The sequence below is a fragment of the Nycticebus coucang genome, chromosome 22 (genome assembly GCF_027406575.1).
Source record: "Nycticebus coucang isolate mNycCou1 chromosome 22, mNycCou1.pri, whole genome shotgun sequence".
Lineage (NCBI taxonomy): Eukaryota > Metazoa > Chordata > Mammalia > Primates > Lorisidae > Nycticebus > Nycticebus coucang.
Genome location: NC_069801.1, coordinates 26390600 through 26416099, shown reverse-complemented (window position 1 = coordinate 26416099; position 25500 = coordinate 26390600). Strand labels below are relative to the sequence as shown.

At 46.6% G+C, this 25500-nt stretch overlaps 2 protein-coding genes and 1 pseudogene across 9 annotated transcripts in view; 2 read left to right on the top strand and 1 right to left on the bottom strand.

The window, feature by feature from the left end:
- The first annotated feature begins 624 nt into the window (after positions 1–624).
- FNDC5 (fibronectin type III domain containing 5) lies at positions 625–11548 on the top strand. Of its 3 annotated transcripts, XM_053577139.1 has the most exons (7): positions 625–756; positions 2376–2681; positions 4330–4445; positions 4893–5091; positions 5448–5537; positions 9065–9198; positions 10071–11548. In XM_053577139.1, the coding sequence occupies exons 2-7, from the start codon at positions 2462–2464 to the stop codon at positions 10107–10109; spliced, it is 798 nt and encodes a 265-aa protein (XP_053433114.1). In that variant the 5' UTR covers positions 625–756; positions 2376–2461; the 3' UTR covers positions 10110–11548. The 3 variants fall into 3 exon arrangements, with proteins under 3 accessions (XP_053433114.1, XP_053433116.1, XP_053433115.1); XM_053577141.1 differs by having other exon boundaries at positions 630–2681; positions 4893–5058; XM_053577140.1 differs by having other exon boundaries at positions 630–2681; positions 9570–11548.
- A 4264-nt stretch (positions 11549–15812) lies between these two features.
- The window catches only part of S100PBP (S100P binding protein), a 41251-nt gene continuing 31563 nt past the window's right edge, over positions 15813–25500 (bottom strand). For all 6 annotated transcript variants that reach the window (XM_053577127.1, XM_053577133.1, XM_053577132.1 and 3 more), the window contains 2 exons: positions 22220–22304; positions 15813–18414 (listed from right to left, as the gene is read on the bottom strand). In XM_053577127.1, coding sequence (XP_053433102.1) covers positions 18276–18414; positions 22220–22304 — 224 coding nt within the window. In that variant the 3' untranslated portion in view covers positions 15813–18275. The remainder of the gene's footprint in view (positions 18415–22219; positions 22305–25500) is intronic.
- On the top strand, positions 19866–19990 carry LOC128575688 (uncharacterized; annotated as a pseudogene).

Genomic DNA, 25500 nt, shown 5'->3' with positions numbered 1-25500 from the left:
CTTGAAAGTGCCCTCACAAACTCACCCAGGGCACCTTTAAATGCTCCCAACAATTCCTGCTGCCAACCCAGGTCCCACTGGCTGTCAGGATGGAGGCACCAGTATTTTTCCCAGAATTGAGGTAGTGCCCAAGCACCCCATGCATCATGAGGCCCGGGAAGGCTGCACATTCCCCCACAGCTACAACTCTCCAAACCTTCCCAGTCCTCCATGCCCTCTCCACCGGCCACCTTTCCTCATCTGTCTCAAACCTCAGGCACGCACTGCCATCTGCCCCCCTCCCAGTGCCCTACATCTACCTGGGGTTTTACTCAGAAGGGCCAGCAGATGGCGCTAAGACTCCCCTTTCCCCAGCACTGGCCTAGAGGCCAGCGCCACCAGGACCCTGTCCCTCCCTCCTTTTCTCCCTAGCAGGGGCAGAAGTGGATTCTGTGTCCTCTCCCTGAACCCTCTCCTTCCTACTGATTCCTGCCATGGAGACTCGAGGAGGCTTCAGTTGCTCCTGCAGGCCCTCTGGTTGTCTGTTCCTGCCTGAGGGGTGGGGGGAAGGGGGTGTCCCTAGGGGCTAAGCTGCAGCTGGTGGGGTGGGGCGGGGCCGGGCGGGGCCGGGCAGGCAGCAGCTGCTGGGAGAGAGAAGATAGTAAGGAGAGAGAAAGAGAGAGAAGAGAAAAAGGAGAGAGAAGAAGTGCTCTGGCTCCCCTGCTCCTATCCCAAACAGGTCAAGGCCCCAGCTGAGGCTCCTTCAAGACAAGCAAGGTATGTGTTGGGGAAAGGACGGACTGGGCAGTGTCAGCTGCCAAGTGAAGCTGGCCTAAGGGTAGGAGGGCTGGGCAGCCCCTAAGCTCCTTCCCAGCCCACCCCTTGGAAGGCAACCAGGTAGAAATGTGGAGGGCAGTGGAAGGATTCCTGGAGCCAGCATTACATGAGGGGTGTTCTATTGCTGCTCTCGCCTTGCTGTGTGAATTTGCAACAAGCTCTTATTTCCCATTGCTTGATCTCAATTTTTCAATCTAAAATTGGAGGGGTTGGGGATAACTTTGCAAATTGTCATCTTTTTCAAAGAAAATTAGCCCTTCCAGGCCCTCTGGAAAACCAGACCTTTAAATCCCAAGGGAATGCCTCCCACTGGTGGAATTCCAGATAGTAGGGGGAGGGGGCTCATTTGGAGAGATGGGGAGTCCCTCCATTTCAGGAAACCTGGGAGCCAGTCCATGCATCTTTCCTTGTTTCTCTGGCTGGGACGTGGAGCGAAAATGTCATGGGAGTGGGGTTCTTTAGCCACTTTCCAGAGTCCCTCTCATTAAGGACAGGGTGGTGAATGCAGGGTGAAGACACCTCTCTGCCACTCCAAGATCACAAAAGGCATGAATGGGCAGTGGGAACAGTGGCAGGCACATGGTTGTCCCCAAGGAAATAAGGGAGGGGCCACTCAAACCCTTTTATTAACGGTGGCTGCCTACCAAAGCCTTCTGTAAAGCCATTGGCCAGGGTGCTGGGGGCAGGGAGCACAGTGCTGGAGCTGCTCTTCTCTCACATTGCTCTTAGAGAGAGACTGTTCCAGATTGTTCCCTGGCTGAGGAGGAGCTAGCACAGACCAATTCTAAAACCTGGGTGAAGTCACTCTGGGTGGGGAGGCAGTTGGGTCAAGCACAGCTTTAGGAGTCAGATCAGCCTGTGTTCAAATCCTGGCTCTGCTGTGAGTCTTGGAGCCTGTGCAAGCTGTAGTCGCCTCCCGTGTGAAGTGTGTACCCACAGTCCTTACAGGGTCACGGTGGGAGGCAGGCCACGTAGTAGAGCTGTGCAAGTAGAGCTGAGCACTTTAGCATCTACTAGCTGCCCACTATGGCTCTCATCATGGAGCTGAACGTGGTGGTCCACAGAAGGAAAAGCGCTGGGCTGAGGTCACAAACTAGACCCTACAGTGAGTCAGAGTACCCTCTTCTCAGCCCTTTTGTAAACACCGAGCACCTACTTAGAACTCTGCAGGCGGCGCCAGCCCTGCTATTACTCTCCTCTGCGCACTTCTGCACGGCCAGCAATGCCTCATGTCTGGGCTGGAGTGAGGGGTGGTGAATCCCCAGGCCCAGGGAGGGGAGGTCCTCTTTGGGGTGGTGTCGGGGCCCAGATGAGCATCTGGGAGGCATTTGTCCTCCTTTTCCCTTGGGAAAGGGCAGAGATCCGAGCAGATCAGGGCTGCGAGTTTGGGGCTGACCGCGGTGGGCACGGAGAACCCTGCTGGGTCTCCTGCCAAGGCGGGAGGGTGGCAGCCGACAGCGCGAGAAGCCCCTTCCTTCCCGCCACCGACTAACGGGGCGCGGGGGCCGGAGTGGGGGCGCCCTCTGGCCCTCACCCCGCCCCCGCGCCTCTCCCCGCAGCGGGGGCGCCCCGCCCCCCGGGCGCCCGACGTGGACGCGGCCGCCGCCGCCGCCGCCGCGCGGGAGTCGCTGTCCGCGGAGCCGACATGCAGGCGGCGCGGGGCGGCGCGGGGCGGCCGGGCCGCGGGCCCGAGCGCAAGCGCGAGCGGCCGCCGGGCGCCGGAGTCGCGTCCCCCTGCGCCGCCCCCGGCCGGCCGGCCAGAGAAGAAGCCATGCACCCCGGGCCACCGAGTGCCTGGCCGCCCCGCGCCCGCGCCGCGCTCTGCCTGTGGCTGGGCTGCGTCTGCTGCGCGCTGGTGCAGGCGGGTAAGGGGACCCGGGGCTGGGGGCCGGCGGGCTGGCGCCGGGGCGGGCTGCTCTCCCGCCCTAGCCATAGGGGAGTCCTCGGTTCCCTCCCCTGCTTCCTAGGAGCCCCCTGTCTTGCCCCACTCACTGCTTCCCTACCCCAGCCTCTTCCCTACCTCCTTGACCCCCACACCTGTCCTTCAGCTGCCAAACCCGTCCCATCGCCTCAGCGCTGAGTTCACCAGGATCTTGTGATCTCTGGTCCCCTAACCCATTCCGCTAACCCCAGGTGTTTGCCTCAGGGTCTCTAGTTCCCTTCTTTAGTCCAGGGAGCAGCTGAGGACATCAGTCTCCCCACCTTGGGCCTTCCTCCCTGTCCCCAAAGACCTTTAAGAGCCTGCAGGCTAACTCTGCAGCAGGAGCAGATGGGATCCCCTTGCACAGTGTGTGTGAAGGTGATGGGGACTGGCACCTGAGAGTGCAGGTCAGGTGCCAGGGTGGGTGGGGGTGGACCCCTAACACCCTGAGCTGCTACAGTGCCTGGCCTACTCCACCGGCCCTGGCCTCTCCTGATACCCTGTCCTGTCCCTGTCCCTTCTGCCTGCTACTGCCTCACTCATCTCTCACTCTACCCATCTAGCTATCCATGGCTCAGTGCTCCTTCTCACACACGCGTGCGTTCTGTCTCTCCCCTCTGCTTCCATCTCTGTCTGTCTCTGATGCCCACCTGTCTGTGCCTTGGCTCCATGTCTGGCTCTGTCTCCCCCAGGCCCCAGGCCTAGCCCCTTGGGTCTTGAGTTCACTCATCTGCAGGGTGAGAGGGTCCTGCTCAGGCCAGACCTTCCCCTTGGAGCACCTGCTCCTTGGTAGATAGAGGCTTCTGTGACTCTACTGCCTCTCTCCTGGAAGGTTCTTTATCCCTGGACCACCCTCCTCAATCACTCGCCCTCCTACTTCCCTCTTGTCTCTTCTTGACTGATTGATTCCCTGTCCTTTCCACTCTCCCCTGACCGTCCCTGCTCTAAATGACCCCCTCTTCCCCTGCCCCATTCCCACCTGCCTCTGGGGGCTGGTAGAGTGTGAAGAGGCTCACACAGATCCTTCCCCAAACTTCATTCTGCCTGGGTTACTACAATTCCAGGGGTACCTCTGTTGCTTCTCACTCCCATCTTAGGCTCACCCTTACCTGGCTCTTCTCGACCTCTGGGTCTTTCTCCTTCCCTCAAGGTCATTCGACAGTGCAGTATTATAGAAAGAACACTGGACTGGGAGTCCTTTGACTGCTTTTCATCAGCTAACCTTCTGATTCTCCAACACAACCCTGATCATCCATGGCCCCTCCATACCTGTCCCTGTAACTCTAACCACCCATCCCTTAGCTCTAGTCCTGACCCAGGCCCAGGCCCATCAGTTTTAGCCTTGGACCCCTAGTGGGGCTAGGCTGTGGCCAGAAGGGGCTTCCATCACAGGAGCCTGGAGTCTCTTGGGCGTGGCTCTTCAATCCATGGAGGAACTGAGAGCCATGTCACATGACCCCATTTGAGGCCTTGGTTTCTTCCTTCCCCACCTCATGGCCTTCCCCAGGTTTCCCTTTCTCACTTATAAGACTGTGGATGGGCCTCACCGTAGGGGATACTCAGGCTCAGGTGTCTCCCCACCCTACCCCCAGAAAGTCCCTCAGCCCCAGTGAACGTCACTGTCAGACACCTCAAGGCCAACTCTGCAGTGGTGAGCTGGGACGTCTTGGAGGATGAGGTTGTCATCGGATTTGCCATCTCTCAGCAGGTAACCTTTGAGGGTCCTTGGGAGGGAAGGACACATCAGGATAGGGGTGGCAGATGCAAGTGGAGGTGTGGTGGGGAGAAACAGAAAGCAGAAGGGAACTTGGGGCAAAAGAGATAAGCAGCAAGGTGCACATATGCCTTAAAATCGGAGCCCCAGAAGGGAGGGTTCAGGAACTCTCAACCGGAACAAAGGAATTAAGAGCTTGGTTTTGATGTCAGACACATCTGCATTTAGGATCTGGCTTCAGTGCTTACTAGATGTGTGGCCTCAGGCAACTTCCCTAGCCTCTCTAAACCTGTTTTCTTCCCTGTAAAATGGAGATAATGAGCAGAGGTGATGGGATGATTAAGGTCGTATCTGTAAAGGATCTGTCACTAGTGGGAGGTGTGCAGAAGCAGGGCTGATGACTGGGCGCTGACAACACTGGGCTGGCGCTTGCTTTTGCAGAAGAAGGACGTGCGGATGCTGCGCTTCATCCAGGAGGTGAACACCACCACGCGCTCATGCGCCCTCTGGGACCTGGAGGAAGACACCGAGTACATCGTGCACGTGCAGGCCATCTCCATTCAGGGCCAGAGCCCAGCTAGCGAGCCTGTGCTCTTCAAGACTCCACGTGAGGCAGAAAAGATGACCTCTAAGAACAAAGGCAGGCCCAGCTCCTTGTTAGGAAGAACAAGAATGGGGTGACGGGTGGTCAGGACAAGAGCAGTAGGTGACCTGGGGAACACTCTGTCATACCCATTGCTTCCCCTGTCCCTCTGCCACCAAATTAATAGTACCTGAGAGAGAAAAGGCACCCCTAAATCCCCCAAGATTAGGGGTATATAAACTCCTGCCTTTAGAGTCCTACTGCTGTCACCCCAAGTAGCCATCAACATGTTCTAGAATCTCTGTTAGATGTACGGGCACCCATAGAAATAAGCACTGTTGTCTTGGGCTGGGCCCTACAGGAATTGCTAGAGGAGGAAAGGAGCCCTGGACCTACTGTCTCTCTCCCCACAGATGAGATAACCATGAAAGAGATGGGGAGGAACCAACAGCTGCGGACGGGTGAGGTGCTGATCATTGTCGTGGTCCTGTTCATGTGGGCAGGTGAGTCTGGCCTTCAAGTCCGTCTTCACTCAGCCTCCAGGAGATGGAGGATCCTGACTGGACCCCAGAAACAGAGGGTAAGGGGCTGGAGAGAGCTAAAAGGTGATAAGTCTCCAAGTCCTACCTGGGACAGCTCTGAGGACCAGATCTGAGCCCTTCTTTAACCCACTCCTCACTAAAATAATAGATTAAGAGCTGCCTTATATGATTATATGAGTAATTGCCTTTCCTCTCCCTCAGAAGTGGTTCAGCCTCCTGGGGATGGACATGTCCACAGCTCTTTTACCTTCTGGGCATGGCTGTGGCCTCTGCTTCCTCTTCTGTGTTGCTAGTTCCTGAAGTTTCAGAAGCTTCAGGCCTGGGCAGTTCACAGAAAGTCATTGCCTGCCCTTATGCTTGGGTTACTGTCCTCACTTACTCATCCTTTTAGACCTGGTCTGAGACAGTCACCATGAAAATTCCTCCAATCTAACTATTAGAATGGCTCTCTTGCCTCTGTGTCCCACTGTTTACCCCTCTCTATATAAGTTAGTTGGTCTCATGTTTCTCTTCCCCTCTGTCCGTGAGCTCCTCCTGGTGGATAAGGACCAGAGTTTAGATAGAGTCTCACTCAGTTACCCTGGGGTTGAGTGCTCTGACATCATAGCTCACAGCAACCTCAAACTCTCAGGCTCAATTGATCCTCTTACCTCAGCCTCCCAAGTAGCTTGGACTACAGGCACCTGCCACAACACCTGGCTGTTTTGTGGGGGGTTTTTTAGAGAAGGGGTCTTGCTCTTGCTCAGGCTGGTCTTAAACTCCTAAGCTCAGGTAGTACATCCACCTTGGCCTCCCAGAGTGCTAGGATTACAGGTGTAAGCCACCGCACCAGGCCTCCGAAGACCAAGTTTCATTCGTCTTTATACTTAGCCAGCATTTACTTAACAAGCACTCCATTCCAGACAGTAGTGCTGTAATCCTGACTAAGAGCAAGGAACTCAGTCTGGGAGAAGCCTCACTGTGATGAGTGCTATAAAGTACTGTGCTAGTACCATGTATAGGAGCAAAGAAGGAATTCGTTCTGGGGCTAGGGTAGAAATCAGGAAAAAACATGAGATAAATGGGAATTGAGCTTTGAAGGTTGAATAGGAGTTCACCAGGCAGCCAAAAGAGGGAGGGTATTCTAGGCATAGTGTGTTCAAGATACAAATTAATTGCACTCAAATGTTTTAGCAGACCCCAATTCATAATTGCAAAGATGTGGTAACAACCCAGATGCCCTTCAACACATGAATGGATTGGGCTGGGCCCAGTGGTTCACATCTGTAATCCTAGCACTCTGGGAGGCTGAGGCAGTGGATTGCTTGAGCTCTTGAGTTCAAGACCAGCCTGAGCAAGAGCAAGACCCCATTTCTAAAAAAACAGCCAGGTGTTATGGCAGACACCTGTAGTCCCAGCTACATGGGAAGCTGAAGCAAGTGAAGCACTTAAGCCCAGGAGTTTGAGGTTGCTGTGAGCTGTGACACTACAGCACTCTAAAGAGGGCAACAAAGTTAACTGTCTCAAAAAAAAAAAATCAAACAATAACCCATGAATGGATTAATAAACTGTGGTATGCATATTATCAGGGAATACTATTCAGCCATAAAAAGATGGGAGATTTTGTAACTTTTATGGCAACCTGGATAGATTTGGAAAACAGTCTTCTGAGTATCACAGGAATGGAAATACACTCATCACATGTGCTCAATACTAAAATTGAAACTAGTAGGTTAACAACTATGTGCTTAGTTGAGGAAAAATCTAATGAAATTGAAGAAGGGGGTTTTGGGAGAGGGTTCTGCAAGTTCTCTCCCAAAGGGAACAATGCAGGAGTATAGGGTATATGGCACACTTCCTGGGTGAAGGAAACAACTACAACTGGGACTTACCATATAAATGCAAACAATGTGACCTAATTCTATGTACCCTCATATTCATCTGAAATAAAATATATACATATCTGTACTTTTAAAAGGTACAAATTTTTTTTTTTTTTGTAGAGACACAGTCTCACTGTACCGCCCTCAGGTAGAGTGCCGTGGCGTCACACGGCTCACAGCAACCTCTACTCTTGGGCTTACGCAATTCTCTTGCCTCAGCCTCCCAAGCAGCTGGGACTACAGGCACCTGCCACAACGCCCGGCTATTTTTTTGTTGCAGTTTGGCCGGGGCTGGGTTTGAACCCGCCACCCTTGGCATATGGGGCCAGCACCCTACTCACTGAGCCACAGGCACCGCCTTAAAGGTACAAATTATGCTCATCTGGCCCAAAGCAGCTGCAATTCAAGAGAGAAGGTAGAAAATGAAGGAGTAAAGGATGGTGAGGCTGTACACTGGAGTCTTTGAGGGATTTGAATACCATGCCAAAGCTTTATTAGCATGGTGGTTGAGAAGGCATGCTGCACTATAGAAGCATTTGGGGAAAAGTGTTCCTTAGGAACATAGAAAAATGGGCAGGGGAAAAAAGGGTTGTACAAAAGAGGAGGTTTGCTTATGGTGCATTATTAGACTTGACACAGACAATATTTACATAATCATAACAATATAAGCATAGTGAATAACCAAAATTGTGATGTAATTCTGTTAGGATGATGGAAAGTAGGGGAAGTTGTTAGGCTTTATCTATCATGATGGGAAGTCATATATATAAAATAGATAAAGAAATAACACTATAGGCCAGGCACAGTGGCTATTGCCTGTAATCTTAGCACTTTGGGAGGCAAAGGCAGATGGATTGCCTGAGCTCACAGGTTCAAGACCAGCCTGAGCCGGAGCAAGACCTCATCTCTAAAAATAGCCGGGTGTTGTGGCAGGTGCCTATAGTCCCAGCTACTTGGGAGGCTGAGGCAAGAGAATCACTTGAGCTCAAGAGTTTGAGGTTGCTGTGAGCTAAGATGCCATGGCACTCTACCAAGGGTGACCAAGTGACTAAGTGAGACTCTCTTTCAAAAAGAAAAAAAATTATTGTCTGACTTTATTATGTTCATGGGTTAGTTTGGTGAAACTAAACAGACTGCAGACCCTGCAGTTCACATCCCAGCTCCACCACTGTGTGACCTTGAGCTAAGTTAGTTAAATTCTCTGCATCACCGTTCTCACTTGTAACCTGGAAATGATAATAGGTATCCTCCCTGAGTTGTGAGGATTAGGTGAGCTAGCGCGTGTCAGTGCACAGCACAGGGCCTGGCACATGCTCAACAGATGCTATTATCGTTTCTGTTTTTCTCTCAAGGAAAATGGGAGCTGTCAGAGGTTTAAAGGAAAGGAAGGAGACTTATCAGATGCATGTTGTGGGAAGGTCAGCTTAGCAGCAGTGAAAGACATGGCTGGTAAGGGGACGGGTGGGGACAACAAGAGGGAAGCTGCTGAGTTGTGCAGGTGAGAGACCATCTGGAGAAACCATCATTCCTGCTAGACGTCATGCCAGTGGGAACAAAGCAGGTGAGGCAAGAACTCAGGCCCTGGCCTCTGACTGCTCTCATTTGTCACCCCCCACCCCCACACAGGTGTAATTGCCCTCTTCTGCCGCCAGTATGACATCATCAAGGACAACGAACCCAATAACAACAAAGAAAAAACCAAGAGTGCATCAGAAACCAGCACACCAGAGCACCAGGGCGGGGGTCTTCTCCGCAGCAAGGTGAGGGCAAGATCTGGGCATGGGTAGACAGCTGCTGTACGCTGGTAGTCCCTGGATTGCAGAAGGGGTCAGCTCAGGGCCTGGCATGGCTGCAGCTGGGCAGAGCCAGACTTGGCTGGTGCCTATATGACACAGGGGACACTGCAAATTGATTTTGGATCCTCTCCTTTTGCAGAGTGCCAGGGGCCCACATTGGGGAAAAAATACAAAAAATTAAAAAAAGAATTCTGCCCAGCAGGGAGAGCACACTTCTTGGTTAATGTGGGACAGCAAGAGTGGGGGGTTCTGGGCTCATTCCTGTTCCTGCTGGGCTTTGTGACCTTGGTCAGGTGCTTTACTTCTGTACCTTCATTTCTTCTTCTGTAAAACAGATATGAAAGCCTTTTCAGTGCTTGCTCTGAGCAGCTCAGAAGACAGTAGAGAATGTGAGAGGATTTCATGGTTCTGACGATGATTATCCAACAGACATCTGGCCCTCTCTCCATCTCCTTGTACCCTCTGGCTTACTGTCCGCTCTTCGCTTCTATTTTTCTGGCACATTTTCCCGGAGCCTCTTATTAAGCCCCATCTCCAGAAGCACCTCAACAATGTCAGTGGCTGAGGCTATGCTCAGAGGGATGACTGCTGGGGGAACACTGGATACCAGGGCCCAGAACCCACTCTTGGCCATTCAACCGAGTGAGGCCAAAGGCTGGGTTTGAAAAGGCAGAGACGAGCTATCCATGCAGGGCTACTCTTTTCTTTGCACAGGGACAAGAGCCTGGCTTTTAGGCTGCAGCCCTGCTGCTCCCTTCCTTTTTCTGTCCTGTTTCCAGCCTTCAAAAAGTCTATTCAATTAGCCCTGGCCACTTCTCTCATTTTTCTCCTCCCAGTTTCCAAACAAGCCTTCAGTGAACATCATCGAAGCGTGACTGCCTGTCTGCAGAGAGGATGCCGTTTTTCTTCTCTGCTGCTTCCCAGGTGCATGGACACAGGGAGAGGGATGACTGCAGCAGTGGGGAGGCACAGCTAGCTGCACAGTTCTCCCTCTTCCCCCTGCGCTAGTCTGATGAAAGGAGGCTGAACTATAAACCCAAATTCTGCAAAGAAAAAAAGGAAAAAAAAAAGCCACAAAACTAAAAGGCCTAGCCCCATTCTGGAAAGGCAAAGCTGCATGAGACACAGCCTTCTGCCTCCTCACCTCTTCTGGAGTGGCTTCCTCTTTGAGAAAGTGCACAAAGCTCTGGGAGATGACAAGCACTAAGACTGACTCAAGCTGTGTCTTTCAGACAAGGAACATCAGGGAAGCTGGGGGCTGCCTGCCATGCAAGGTCATTCATGGCTTCCATCAAGCCTTTTCTAGATCCAGCCATCAAGGACATGTTTGTAGTGTGATGCACACCTTTGCAATTGTACAAGATGTTATCTATTTTGTCTCTTTTGGAAAGCAAAATTGGAGGGCTCCACTCCAGAGGGCAGAGGGATTCCCTCAAGGACTGAGCTGGTCACCCCTACAGTCTGGGGTCTTAAGAAGACCTGGAAGGCATTGGCCTCATTTTTTTAGGAAGCATCTTTTGGAGGTTCAGCAGTGTCAGTTTGAACAACTGAAAAGGCACATCCACCATTCTGGGGGCTGCTAAACCACCCACTGTGGAGTGGAAGCTGCTGGAAGACAGGCAGAACAGCCCTGCTATCACCACTGGCCTCTGGGGTCTTCATATCCTGACATCTCATCTAGGGTTCTGTGAAAGGTACCAGGGTCCTCATGTCCTTCCCTAGAGCCTGAGTGGTATGAGATGACAGGTCTCTCTCTCCACTGCCCCTTTCTGGTTTAAAAAAAAAATGGTGCTTGATGAGGGAAAGTAGACTCTTCCCTAGGACTGACAAGTTATGGCTGCCAAATCCCTGCATGGGAAAAGGTAGACCACTGAATCTTCTATTTTGGTGGCTAAGATGGAAGAGGGGGAGGACCGTTCCTAGCACAAGCCTGGCATACAGTAGGCACTTGGTAAATATTTGTTGAACTGAATGATAAGAGCATTGGCCCCTAAGCCAGAGAGCTGAAAGCCATCATCCAATGACTGCCCTTTCTTTCCGGTCTACATGAGCTCTCAAGGCTGGGCCCACCACCACTCTGCTTTGCTCAAGTGTGGCAGCACAGGGGAGAATTGACAGGATAAAGGGAGATGTCAGTAATACTAAGGGCTTCCTCATGGGAGGGCATGAAGCTCCACTCATTGTCTTGTGACTTTCATCCCTGCTGAACGGGGCTGCAAGGCCAAGGCTCCTTAAGGGAGAAGTCCTTACCTCTAATCCAGTTAGAGCAATAACCACTTTTTAAATGTAAAATAAAAAGACAAATGAAAAGGCACATCCTTGTCTTCTGGTAAATGCCCAAATGTTGCCCTCTTTTCCTGGCAATTGGCAGCAAGTCAGGATGTGTGGAGGAGGGAGTCAATTCTCTCTCTCCATTTTGGCCTGCAGCTTCTTAGGGACATGCCTGCCAGCCAAGCTGGAGTTGGAAGGGAAATCTCTAACAGATGGGGGTGCACGTGTAGGAGAAGAAAATAGCTGCTCCATCATCCTATTACTGAGGCTCCCCCAACCAAGCTTGGGCTGCCTCACTGGATAGGTATGCAGGCTGGTGCTCAGTTTTTACAACAAAGGGTTTTCCCCTCTGGATGGGACTGGGTGCTTTCCTGGCCCAAAGGAAGACACTCCATCTCTCCTCAGGGTAAGGAAGGAAGTGAAGAGGAACTGCAAAAACTGCTTTCTGCAGCCATGTATTCAGTGTGCTGTTCTGGGCTGTTAAAGGAACACCATATGACCCCAACAGCAGACTGAAAGCTATTAGCTATTAGCCAGTGAGCAAACCAGTAAACAGGGTACCTCCAACATTCCTGTCCATAGCCAGGAAGAGGTGAGAGAGAAAAATGCCAGGTGAGCAGGGGTCTGAGTTGGCTATTCTAGAAGGTTCTGAAGGCAGAGGGAAAACAGGGTTTAGAGGCTGAGTGGGAAAATGGGAAACCAATTAGCACACAGAACTCTAAGCCAAACTGCAGAGATATTTCCTAGGGCCTCTGTGCCCATCTAGTGCTAAATGATGAAGCCCCAAAGTCAGCATTAAGCACAAATAGCTGCCAGTGGGGCTTAGAGAGCTCTGCTAATGGGGGTTTCCTGTCTTCAACTTAATCATCAGTGCTGTAGTACATCATAAAGGGTACCAGGGAAGAGCAGCAAACAACGCTGCTGACTTAGAGAAAACTCTGTTCCCTTTAATTACCTCCCTAAAGCTCCAAGTCCTATAATGATTTGAGCTTTTCCTGATTCAACTGTAGCTGCAAAGTCGAATCCTACAGCTACACATGGGATATAGTCTTCTCACCAGCATGGACACAGACCCTTAGAGTAGTGGTTCTCAACCTTCCTAATGCTGCAACCCTTTAATACAGTTCCTCATGTTGTGGTGACCCCAACCATAAAATTTCATTGCTGTATGGTCACGGCATTAGGAAGGTTGAGAACCACTGCTCAAGAGATTCCTCGTAACTGTGGACAACCAGGTTTTTGAAGCACAGCAGGCCTGTGGGGGGAATGCTGGACCAAGAGACAGAAGATGTGCCTTGCAATCACCTAATACTTCAGGCAAGTTACTTCTGAGAGTAAGCCTTAGTTTCCTGATCTGCAGGAAACAGGGTTTAGAAGACTCCTAGAGTTCTTGGAATTAAGAGGGAAACCCTAGGGACTGAGGGGAGGAGGATGGACTGGTGAGTATTTCTATGAGGCAGGCGTCCTTTTTTCTTACAACTCCTGTCCCTTCAACCTTTAGCTTTTCAGTATACATCTCTAGAATTCTTTTTTTTTTTTTTGGTAGAGACAAGAGTCTCACTTTATCACTCTCGGTAAGAGTACCGTGGTGTCACACAGCTCACAGCAACCTCCAACTCCTGGGCTTAGGCGATTCTCTTGCCTCAGCCTCCCGAGTAGCTGGGACTACAGGCGCCCGCCACAACGCCCAGCTATGTTTTTGGTTGCAGTTTGTCTGGGGCCGGGTTTGAACCCACCACCCTCAGTATATGGGGCCGGCGCCTTACCGACTGAGCCACAGGCGCCGCCCTCTAGTTCAGCTCTTTATAGAAATATGTAACATCTCACCAATCCATTCGCATGATGTTTTATTTTATTTGAGACAGAATCTCAAGGTGTCACCCTGGGTAGAGTGCTGTGCTGTCATAGCTCACAGCAATCTCAAACTCTTGGGCTTAAGTGATTCTCTTGCTTCAGCCTCCCAAGTAGTTGGGACTACAGGTGCCTGCCACAACACCCAGCTATCTTTTTTGTTGCAGTTGTCATTGTTGTAGCTGGCCTGGGGCAGGTTTCAAACTTGCCAGGTCTTGGTGTATGTGGCCGGCGCCCTATCCACTGAGCTACAGGTGCCACCCCACATGATGTTTTATTTATTTTTTTATTTTGAGACAGAGTCTCACTATGTCGCCCTCAGTGGAGTGCTGTAGCATCACAGTTCACAGCGACCTCAAGCTCTTGGGCTTATGTGATTCTCTTGCCTCAGCCTCCCAAGTAGCTGGGACTATAGGCGCCTGCCACAAGGCCTAGCTATTTTTTGGTTGTAGTTGTCGTTGTTTGGCAGGCCCAGGCTGGATTCAAACCCATCAGCTCCAGTGTACGTGGCTGGCGCCCTAGCTGCTGAGCTACAGGCACCGAGCCCCACATGAAGTTTTAGATGTCTACTTCATTTCTTACTTCTTTTAAAAAGAAGCTACCGTCCAGGTGCAGTGGCTCATGCCTATAATCCTAGCACTCTGGGAAACTGAGGTGGATGGATTGCTTGAGCTCAGGAGTTCGAGACCAGACTGAGCAAGAGCAAGATCCCATCTCTACCAAAAATATAAAAACTACCCACGTGTTGTGGTGGATGCCTATAGCAGCTACTTAAAGAGTCTGAGGCAAAAGGATTGCTTGACCCCAGGCATTTGAGGTTGCTGTGAACTATGATGGAAAGGCACTTGAGCCAGGACAACAGAGTGAGATTGTCTCAAAAAACAAATAAATAAATAAAATAAAAAGTACTTTTCAAGAACAGCTTCTATAACTGTACCCACCCCTTTCCCCCACCTGCTGCAGCCCCACCAAGGTCCATCAGTACAAAATAGTCCTAAACCCTTAGCTTAAAGCTAAGTTGAAGGAGATCTTTGTGTATAGATAGGTCATTCTTTAGTGATCTATTTCAGGACTATCACTTAGACGCTTTAGAGACTACCTAAATGATTACACTGCATCCCCTTCTCCATGGGTGCTGCGGACGGCCAGATTTTCTGTCTATGGCATGTTCCATTTGTCCTAGCGGGAGGACAGGTGCAGAGGAATGACAAAGCAGGAGCTTGTTCACTAGTAGTTATTCCATCACTGACCAGCTGACACTTCCTGTGACAAGTGGAAATTTTTTTCCTGACAGGTGCTCTGGCATACAAAGGAAGCACACCCTAGAATCAGCTTAGTAATAATTCTGTTTTCCCTTAGAAAAGCAGGACAATGCTATGAGACACAGGAAACTCTGCTTTCTAGTTTTACATAACTGGCCTTTTTTCTTCCTATAAAAGTTCAAATCAGCTGGTTCAAGAATATACCCATTCATCTTAGAGAAGGATTATTTCTCTTTTCCCCCTCACTTTTCCCTAAAATAAACAAAGGATGATCTACACCTGACAGGAACAAAATGGATCTGTATACGCCAAGAAGGGTACAAATTGAGACAAGAATATCAAATTGCTTCATGCTCTGAAGACTTTCTAAAATAAAAGAAAAATAGAGTATCAAATTGCTGAGTACTTAGCAAACTTATATTGAGCCTTTTATCTGACTCAGAATATGTATTTTGTCTAGTACACTAGACAAACGTAGAGGGCCTAGCCAAAAATGTTGCTACTTACTTTTTCAGCATGAGCTGATGTTCTAAAAGCATTGGCTAATATGGCCACAAACTATCATTGCCTTCCCTTTTGTCCTTGCTCCTGGGGTAAGTCTAGGAAACTTGGGTTCACAAAAGGGATCTAAGGAACACTGTCTCCCACATCTACCCACACTTATCCAACTTTTACCCAGTTTCTAAGAGCAGCAGTTTGCAGAGAAGTTGGGTTAAGAACAACAATCAATTTTGTATCATTAGTTCTAGTTTTTCACATCCCCTTTAAAGAGAGAATGCTCTTGGACAGTGTAGCTTCTTCCTTAATTGGTGCTAGCTCTGGAAAAAAAAAAGACCAGAGGCCAACCATATTGCTATGGGGTGGAATGAAAGGCGAATACTGGCTTGATCAGGGCTGAGCCATCTTTCCCCTCTGCAAAAGCAGTGGCAAAATATTTCAGGCTCTCCCTGTGTCAGGCTCCTGACATGCACCATAAGTAGCTGCAAATCCCAATCATTTCCAACATTTCTTAACTGCAGGAACGCCTTTCTCAACACTGTAATTTACCCTCAAAAGAATAGGGAGCAAGCACCCTCGCCTTCCCAGTACCACATTCTACTGACTGCCGCCCCCTCCCATACCCCACTAACTACCCACACAAGGAAAAAGGCAAGTAACCTTCCTTTGAAGCCCACAACAGACTGCCACAGTATATATGCCACTGACAGAACTTTATTTCTTTTTAATGACATTAAATACAACTGCTACAAGGGAAAAAACATGATAAAGAGGAGGCACCAAACATCAGTTTCATAATTGATCCTGACAACAATACAATTAAATCAGGGCCTACATTAAATGCAAAACTACAAATTTCAGGCTCCTTACTTACAAATAAACTATGTAAACAGAACATTTTTACTCTGCTTTGTCAAGACCCCTGTGGTGAGAGAATGTCAGCACGGATGAAAAAAGCTAGGTGGACAGTTAAATGCATATAACCCTTACTCAAGTAAAAAATACAGCAAAAATTCAACCTGAAATACTAAGAGGGCAACATCAAATATTTAGATAGGCAGCTCTGAAAAGTAATTAAAACCCCAGGTTCTATCCACTACCATCTTTAAGGTGAATAAGCCAGATAATGCATTTTCTTTGGCTTTGTTTTTTCTTCTTACCATGTTAACCACTAGAGAACAGCTCTCTCCTCCCCCAGTCCAACAGATTTAATTAAGCTGCTAAAGCTTTGGAAAAACAAAATTATTTGAGCTAAGAGGAAATGTGATTGTCACATTTTCTAGTTAACCTGTCACTCATTTGATTTGGCAAAGGCAGTGCTCCTGTTACACATTCAGTATTAAACGCCCCTGTACCAGAAGGGCAGGAACTCGAGTCTTAGAATTTTGCCTTAGTAAAATGCTATCCCTTTAATTCCTTGGGATATCTGTGGGGAACTTGACAGCTGCAATGCTAGCTATTCCAGCTTGATTTAATTTTAACCATGTTATGGTCCCAAAGGTAGATGTTTGGCATGTCTCATTCTAAGCTAATTTAGGGCAGCCTGGAAAACTGACCAACATAGTAAATACCAATTATATCAACTAAAATAATAGTATTTTGACTACTGCCTTTGAATAGAACTCCTTTGCACTTTGGTCCCAGAATCTAAAACAGTTATCTAAAGAAAAAGAGAATCCTTGGCTAGATAAACAGTAAATACTTAGGGACATCCATCCACATTTACAGGTGGTCTGAATGACCAAGCTATTCCCAAGTCAGTTTCGAACGTGGAATAGGATGTTTAAGATGAGTTACCACATACAAAGATGGGGTTGATGAAACTATAAAACCAGACAGAGGCTACAGCAATTACAAACAACTTCAGAGAATGAGCAGTAGCACAATGCCAGACTGCAACTTTCCAAAATGATGTCTAGAGCTATCCTTAAACAGAGTAACAAGCTCCTAAGACATCCATTAAGACAGGTGCACAGTCTGTCAACTTTGGTTAGATAACAACCCTTAAGACGAAATAATGCCTTTGTACATAGGCTTAGTCCCAACTGTATTAAATCTACTTTAACAATTACATGAAATTATGTATCAGGGGCTTGACCAAACAACATGGTAACATCCGGGGTCTAAAGGCACCTTTTGTTAACTAATAATAGAGACAAAAGAGTGCCCCTCCAAAGTTTCTCTCACAGGATGAAGGCTCTCCAACACCTACATTTATTACTTCAAATATCAAACCCATGCCTAAAGCTGGGATTCAGTAGATTAAACTGAAGACCAACTAACAACACAATGGCAATGGTCTGTCCTAGAGTCAAGACTCTAAGCAGCTCTTCAATAAACAGGTATATCCATGTCTAACAGCATACAGGAATGCTGACAACAAAACCCTAAGGAGCACAGTGATCGTGAGCTGGAAGGGTGGGGTAAGAATCCTTGAAGGGCAAAGGAGACAACACAAGACCACAAGGTACTCAACAGGGGTTAGTTATAAGTCTTCTGTCAGAGTTAAGATGTCTAAGATTTGTAAACGCTAATGTGCAAAATAAGTTTAATGAGGAATGAAAAAAAGCCAAAAATAAATAAAGGCAGCTAGTAGTACAGAAAGAAGAGGAGAGGAATTACACTTTTAATTAGTTCTTCCAACAGAATTTTTCTCTTACTCCAAATGTCCTGGATTTTTAAAATACGGAAGGATATTCAGAGAGTCAAATAAAAAGTAAGCTGCGTTGTTAAAAGTGACTTATATCAATTCATAACTCATCAGTAATAACACTGGCTCACAGCCTGGTAAAGAATCTCCTCTTTACAGGAGATTAAAAGAAGACTTCTTTTGGGCACTGCAAGTACACTTCACCTCTGCAGAGAGGTGGGTGTTATGCTTGAGCTTCAGTGTTTTTGGCTTAATGCTGGATTTCAAGAAGCAGTCACCTTCAATTTAAATAACAAAAAAATAATATCAACTTAACACTGCTTTAACAAAGACACACATAAAATCAGGAGAAACCTCATACCAAAAAATTCAAGTCAGCAATGGACATTTCCAAAAGGTGACAAGTTTTAAATAAAAATCTTGTAAAAAATAAAATTCAAAATCTACGAAGCACAAAACAGCGGAAGAAAATGAGATGCTGCTCTGGACAGGACCCTGGATAGAGACCTTCACTGCTGATGGGATGAGACATATGGATTGTACGAGAAGTTTGGAAGACGCTGGAACCGATGGTGGCTTCGCATGTTCCTGTCAACCCACTGAGTGAGACTGTATCTTTGCAGAGGTTTCTGTCGGCGAGCGTAGTTTCTATTGAGAGAGGGAGAGTAAAAAGAGGAAAGATGTTTCAGCTGGAATGGCTATTTGTACAATAAAAAGGCCAGCACAACTATTTTAGGATATCTTTATTTTCAGAAATTAGATATTTATTTTATATTTTGATTATCACAATTTTAGAAATTTTATACTACTCATATGAAAATATCATAAGTGCTATTTCCTTCCAACTCCCAAAGCAATTTACTTCCCCAAAAGGTATTATGGTCTAAGAAAAAATAATGTATAATGAATAATGTTTAGGTAGGAAAAAACCATTTCATTGCTCCAGAATAATTTAGAGTAGGATCTATAGTATTTCATTGTTTGCAGCAAACCTGTACCTCCAACAGGACCTCACTGTCTAACATGGCTGAAGGTTGCTCAGGACATAGCAGTTAAAACTAGAATAAAGGTTTGGCACCTATAGTTCAAGCAGCTAAGGTACCAGCCACACACATCAGGGCTGGCGGGTTCGAATCCAGCCCAGGCCAAAAAATAGCTGGGCATTGTGATGGGCACCTGTAGTCCCAGCTACTTGGGAGGCTGAGGCAAGAGAATCGCTTGAGCCCAGGAGTTGAAGGTTGCTGTGAGCTGTGATGCCACAACACTCTACCCAGGGCAACAGCTTGAGGCTCTGTCTCAAAAACAAAACAAAACAAAACAAAACTAGAATAAAATTCCCAGAGAAGATAAATTATCATATGAGTATCACTCATAAGTTTAGAGCTTGAAAAATCAATAGCACAGACTCAAAGTTTCTTAAGTCTCCTTTAGTTATGGGCTAGGCTGGAGTTCTGAGCAAGACCCTCTGAGAGGTGATTCTATTTTCTTTCTTTTTTTTTTTTTTTAGAGACAGAGTCTCATTGTACCACCCTCGGTAGAGTGCCATGGCGTCACACGACTCACAGCAACCTCCAGCTCTTGGGCTTACGTGATTCTCTTGCCTCAGCCTCCCGAGCAGCTGGGACTACAGGCGCTCGCCACAACGCCCGGCTATTTTTTTGTTGCAGTTTGGCCGGGGCTGGGTTTGAACCCGCCACCCTCGGTATATGGGGCCGGCGCCCTACTCACTGAGCCACAGGTGCCGCCCGAGGTGATTCTATTTTCAACTCCAAAACTGTTGTTCCTGCTGTCAACTGGGGAAGACTCTAAACATATGGATTCTTGGCCCTTGCCTCCTCCCACACTTAGTGACTTACAATCCCTGGAATCGGGGTCTGGACATCTGTATTTTGGGGTTATCTCCACAGGCAGTTATGAAGAATAACAACGGCTGAAAGTAATTATAATAGTATCTGACATTTATATATCCCTATTACTTGCCTTTTTTTTTTTTTTTTTTTTTTTTTTTGCAGTTTTTGGCCAGGGCTGGGTTTGAACCCGCCACGTCTGGCATATGGGGCCAGCGCCCTACTCCTTTGAGCCACAGGCACCGCCCCTTGCTGAATTCTTTAAACACCCTATCTCCTCCTTTCCTGGTATGCAATGGCTGCAAACAGCAGCCTCCTTGGTAGTGTACGTAGCCTGTTGTTTGTATAGGTTGCTCTAAGGGACCTTGGAGACATTACTTTTCAATACATGTTCACGTTAGCCCTTGTGCTGTCCCCCAATCTAGGCTCCAGACAGGTAGGCATGGTACCTTTGGAAAGCCCCAGGGCACTGTGGCCAAGTTTCACATTGGCCAAGTCATCACATCCATCCACACCAAACTACAGAACAAGGAGCACGTGATTCGCAGAGCCAAGTTCAAGTTCCCTGGCCACCAGAAGATTCACATCCCCAAGAAACAGAGTTTCACCAAGTTTAACTCAGATAAATTTGAAGACATGGTGGCTGAGAAGTGGCTCATCCCAGATGGCTATGGGGTCAAATACATTCCCAACCGTGGCCCCCTGAACAAGTGGCGGGCCCTGGACTCATGAGGACTTCCATGTGTTGCCTATCATTTGTGCCTACCAATAACAAATCCTACTTCCTGTCCAAAAAAAAAGAAACCCCCTATCTCGCTCAATGCTAATAACAATCCTACTAAAAAAGTAGTTTCCTTACTCCTTATACAGGGATAAGGAAATAGAGCCTCAGGTTAACCTGCCCAAGGTCATATAAGTAGAAGAGTCTGGATCTGAATTCATATCTGACCCTCGAATTTATCTAATAACAAGTAAACTACATTGCCTTTCCTTCTGAGAACTGCTCTGACATGGCAACTAGAAAGGAAATGTGAATGTAAAGACCCTGAAGTGGGTAACACGTCTGACATGTTTAAAAGATAGCAAGGAAGCCAGTATGAGTACAGCAGAGTGAATGAGAAGAAAAGTAATGGGAAATGAAGTTGGTAAGCCTAGGCCAAAGTATACAGGTCTTTGCAGAGGATTGTGACAATAAGAAGACGTGAGATAAGAAGCCAGTAGAAAATACTGAGGAGGGCGGCGCCTGTGGCTCAGTCGGTAAGGCGCCGGCCCCATATACCAAGGGTGACGGGTTCAAACCCGGCCCCGGCCAAACTGCAACCAAAAAAAAAAAAAAAAAAATAGCCGGGCGTTGTGGCGGGCGCCTGTAGTCCCAGCTACTCGGGAGGCTGAGGCAAAAGAATCGCTTAGGCCCAGGAGTTGGAGGTTGCTGTGAGCTGTGTGAGGCCACGGCACTCTACTGAAGGCCATAAAGTGAGACTCTGTCTCTACAAAAAAAAAAAAAAAAAAAGAAAATACTGAGGAAATCTAAATTATGCTTTAAAATAATCTCTTTGGCTGCTGAATTAAGGACAGTATACAGCAAAGAGAATGTTTAGAAGACTTTTAATAATCCAGGTGAAATGATGAGAAATGGTCAGGTTTTGGATAATACAGTTGGCCCTCGGTATCCATGGGCTCCACATCCACAGATAGAACCAAGTGTGGATTAAAAATATTCAGGAAAAAAATAAATGGTTGCATCTGAAGTGAACATGTACAAACTATTTTTCTTGTCATTATTCTCTAAACAATGTAATATCTATTTATATAGGATTAAAATTGTACTGGATATTACTTGAGCATCTGAAGATTTTGATATCCTAAGTGGTCCTAGAACCAATCCCCCACGGATACCGGGAACAACTATATATGTAGAACCTAAAGGATTTCTTTTCTTTTCTTTTTTTTTTTTGAGACATAGTCTCATTTTGTCACCTACCATAGAGTGCGATGGCATCATAGCTCACAGCAACCTCCAACTCTTGGGCTCAAGTAATTATCTTGCCTCAGCCTTCCAAGTAGCTGGGACTATAGGTGCCCGCGACAACGCCTGGCTATTTTTTTTTAGAGATGGGGGTCTTACTCTTGCTCAGGCTGGTCTTGAACCTGTAAGCTCAGGGCAATCTACCCGCCTCGGCCTCCCAGAGCACTAGGATTTTAGGCGTGAGCTACCACGCCTGGCCAGATTTCCTGATAGACTAAATACGGGGTGAGAGAGAAAGGAATCAAAAATGATTCCAAGGTTTCTGAGTAACTGAATCAATCTGTAAAGCCACACTGTGTCAAAAATCCATGTTTCAGAACTAGAAAGGCTCTTTGATACCAAGTAGTCCAGTATCTCCATTGTACTAATGTGAGGTGTAGAGAACTGAATTGATTTAATCAAAACTGTAGGTGGTATTTAAGAACCCAGGTTTCCTGAATTTCAATCCAGTTCTTATTCCATTATAAGGCATTGCTCTTTTCCACCCCTCAAATTAAACAATTCTAACTCTAACTCCTCACTACATAGCTCCTGCAACCAAATTCTACCCCTTTCCTCCTCCTTTTAATCACCCATTTACCGCATGGTGAGGTCTGAAGGGTGCTGCCATTTTGGGTTCTGCATATGATGAACTTCCATAAAGGTATATAGCTCCTGCCAGGGACCTGTGATACAGAAGGATTAGTGGTTAGAAGCAGCTGAGTGAACTACCATGTCAGCCAAGGTCAAAGGGTATGCTTTCAGGGAAAGAGAAAATAGGCACTGGTATCAATACTATCTTACTTATGATTATCATAAGCAATCAGCATAAAAACTATAAACCACAGAAGGGGGAGCTTGCTTTTCCATGATGATGGTGAAGTAATAATGGCAGCCACCATTCATTCGTTCATTCAACATTTACTAGCTTCTATGATGTGTGAGGAATTTTGCTTTTCTATAGGAATATGGCAGTGAACAAGACATAGTACCTTGATGTAGTTTATACAGGAGACTGATGATTCCAAAATGGTATGATAAATGTAGTGACTTTAAGAGACTAGTGGGTGTTAGGGAAGGCACCCTGTAGGGAAGTAAAGAAACCTAAAGGATGTATAAAAGTTAGCAAGGTGAAGGGAGGGAGAGGAGGTAGAAGTCCAAGGAAAATAGCTAATACAAAGGCCCAGAGACAAAAGACAGCAAATACATTCAAGAAACAACAGGAGTTTCTAACAGACAGAGGTGGATATTCTTTGATAACGAGAAAAATTTCTATAGGTAATTTCTCAAATAACTGGGAGTCTGGCAATGTACACTTTATATATTATGTTAATCCTAAAAAAAGTCCTATGTAAAGGTAGATGTTATTAATATCATTTCAGAGATGCGAAACTGTGGCTCAGGGAGTTAAACTTGCCTGAAATGCTTAACAACCCAGGTTTCAACTAGCTCTTATGTGACACCAGGCTCTTCCTGCTATGCAGTAATGCTACCTTTGCACTTAAGGGCTGAGAATTAGGCTGAAACCCAATGGAAACAGTAATAAAACACTAGTTAGGATACAAATTTCCCTAGAATAGTGGTTCTCAACTTTTAAGATGCACCATAATCAGCTGTATTATAAAACAGATTGCTGGACCCAGACCCTAGCATTTCTGATTATGTTGGGCTGGGTAAGGCCTGAGAATCTGCATTTCTAACAAATTCCTAAGCAATGCCGATAGCACTGGTCTGAAATCACATTTTGAAAACCACTGTCCTTGACAATGCAGACCTTTTGTTCTGCTAGTTTACATTTATCATTATCTACTATGCTTTCAGTCTCAATAGACTGCGGCTATTGACCATTTTTTCAAGTTCTAGCAAAGATATACAACTTTTAGGACCAATTTAACTTATCTGAAGCCATGAAGCACAGCTTTGTAGGAAAGTATAGCATATATTTTAGAATTAAAATTCCAATCCAGCAACTAGCTCTGTGACCCTGAGCAAATGATTTCAGTTCTTCAAGCCTCACTACTCATCTATGAAAAGTGGGACAATATAACTATTTAGCTTAAAGTTGAATATTAGAAATATTATATACAAAAGACCTAGCATATTGCTTGGAACACAGCAAGTATGCAGTAAGTGGTAGCGATCATTATGGAATTCAGCCCTTATACCCATGTTAGCTCACAAAAACTGTAAATCCCATGACAATCATCTTCTTTTTTTTTAAGGAAAAAGTCTATAAACTATAACATGTTTTATAGCACTTAAATATTTTCGTTCTAACCAATTTATAGATATCGTTACACTAAAGTTTATATATGCTTAAAAGAGCACAACCAAGGTTAACAGATAATTGATAAAATGAAAAATATATTTGAAACGCATTTGATAAAAGTTTAATGTCCTCTTTCTTCAAAGCTTAAGTCACACCATTAAAACACTGAGGATGTGATAAGATAATTCACAAAAGTAATACAAGTGACCAGTAAACATATGAAAAGAATGCTCAGTATCACTTATCTGGGAAAAAACTCTATTCTTACGACTTGAGAAGGAAATATGAATAAATGACTTTCCACTTTAAAGAAACTAACTCTTTTAATTAGACAATTCTTTGCCTGCTGGATTTGTTAAGCTAAAATCAAAGGTCTTAATTAAAATTGTTCTTCCAATACCCTATTTTTCATATTACTAGCACTCCATTCCATTAAGTCCCCCCAAAAGGACATTTCAGTAGGGGGTGGGGTGGGGAAGAATAAGCTTTGTAAAAGTTTCAAGATACTCTTTTCCTCTGAAGCATCACCAAAGGACAGCTGGCAATATATGGAAATTCTGGGTCCATCAAAATAGAACTGTGAGATTATCAGCTCACTCATCTCATCAACTGGATTCTATAAAATTGCCCTAATGGAGACTAATGTATAATGTATAATGCACACCCACATTTTAGACCTAAACTTTCAGGAAAAAAAAATCTTTTGCTTTAATTTTTTTTTTTTTAAGACAGTGTCACTATGTCGCCCTTGATAGAGTACAGTGTCGTCACAGCTCACAGCAACCTCAAACTCTTGGGCTTAAGGGAGTCTCTTGCCTCAGCCTCCCAATTAGCTGGGACTACAGGCATCTGCTACAACACCCAGCTTTTTTTTTTTTTGTAGAACAGATTTCACTTTATAGCCCTCAGTAGAGTGCTGTAGCATCATAGCTCACGGCAACCTCCAACTCCTGGGCTTAGGCAATTCTCTTGCCTCAGCTTCCCAAGTAGCTGGGACTATAGGCGCCAGCCACAACACCCAGCTATTTTCTTGTTGCAATTTAGCCAGGGCTGGGTTTGAACCCGCCATCCTTGGTATATTGGGCCGGCGCCCCACCCACTGAGCCACAGGCACCGCTCCACACCCAGCTATTTTTTGGCTGCAGTTGTCATTGTTGTTTAGCAGGTCCAGGCTGGGTTCAAACCCACCAGCCTTGGTGTATGTAGCTAGAGCCCTACTCACTGAGCTACAGGCACTGAGCCGGTTTTAATTTTTTAACTCAAATTCTTATTTATTCAGGTACTTTTTTTTTGTATTATAAAGAAATTTTATGTAATAAATAATTATAAAACACAAGAACAGATACAAGGTACAAGAAATTTTATGTGCTGGTAACACATAAAATACATAATGCATCTCCTTATTTTCCCTCAATAAACTGTGGGGGGGAATGTGCATTTTGCTGGGTGCAGTGGCTCACACCTGCAATCCTAGCACTCTGGGAGTCTGAGGTGGGAGGATCGCTTGTGAGGTCAGGAGTTTGAGACCAGCCTGAGCAAAGGAAGACCCATCTCTACTAAAAATAGAAAAATTAGTTGGGCATGGTAGCGCCTGTAGTCCCAGCTACTCAGGA

What these genes read in the sequence shown, in the direction of transcription:
- FNDC5 (XM_053577139.1), top strand. Translation starts at nt 2,462, where the DNA reads ATGCAGGCGGCGCGGGGCGGCGCGGGGCGGCCGGGCCGCGGGCCCGAG. An exon ending in GGTCCTGTTCATGTGGGCAG is followed by an intron (nt 5,538 to 9,064) that starts GTGAGTCTGGCC and finishes ACCCCCACACAG; the next exon opens with GTGTAATTGCCCTCTTCTGC. An exon ending in GGGGTCTTCTCCGCAGCAAG is followed by an intron (nt 9,199 to 10,070) that starts GTGAGGGCAAGA and finishes TTCTCCTCCCAG; the next exon opens with TTTCCAAACAAGCCTTCAGT.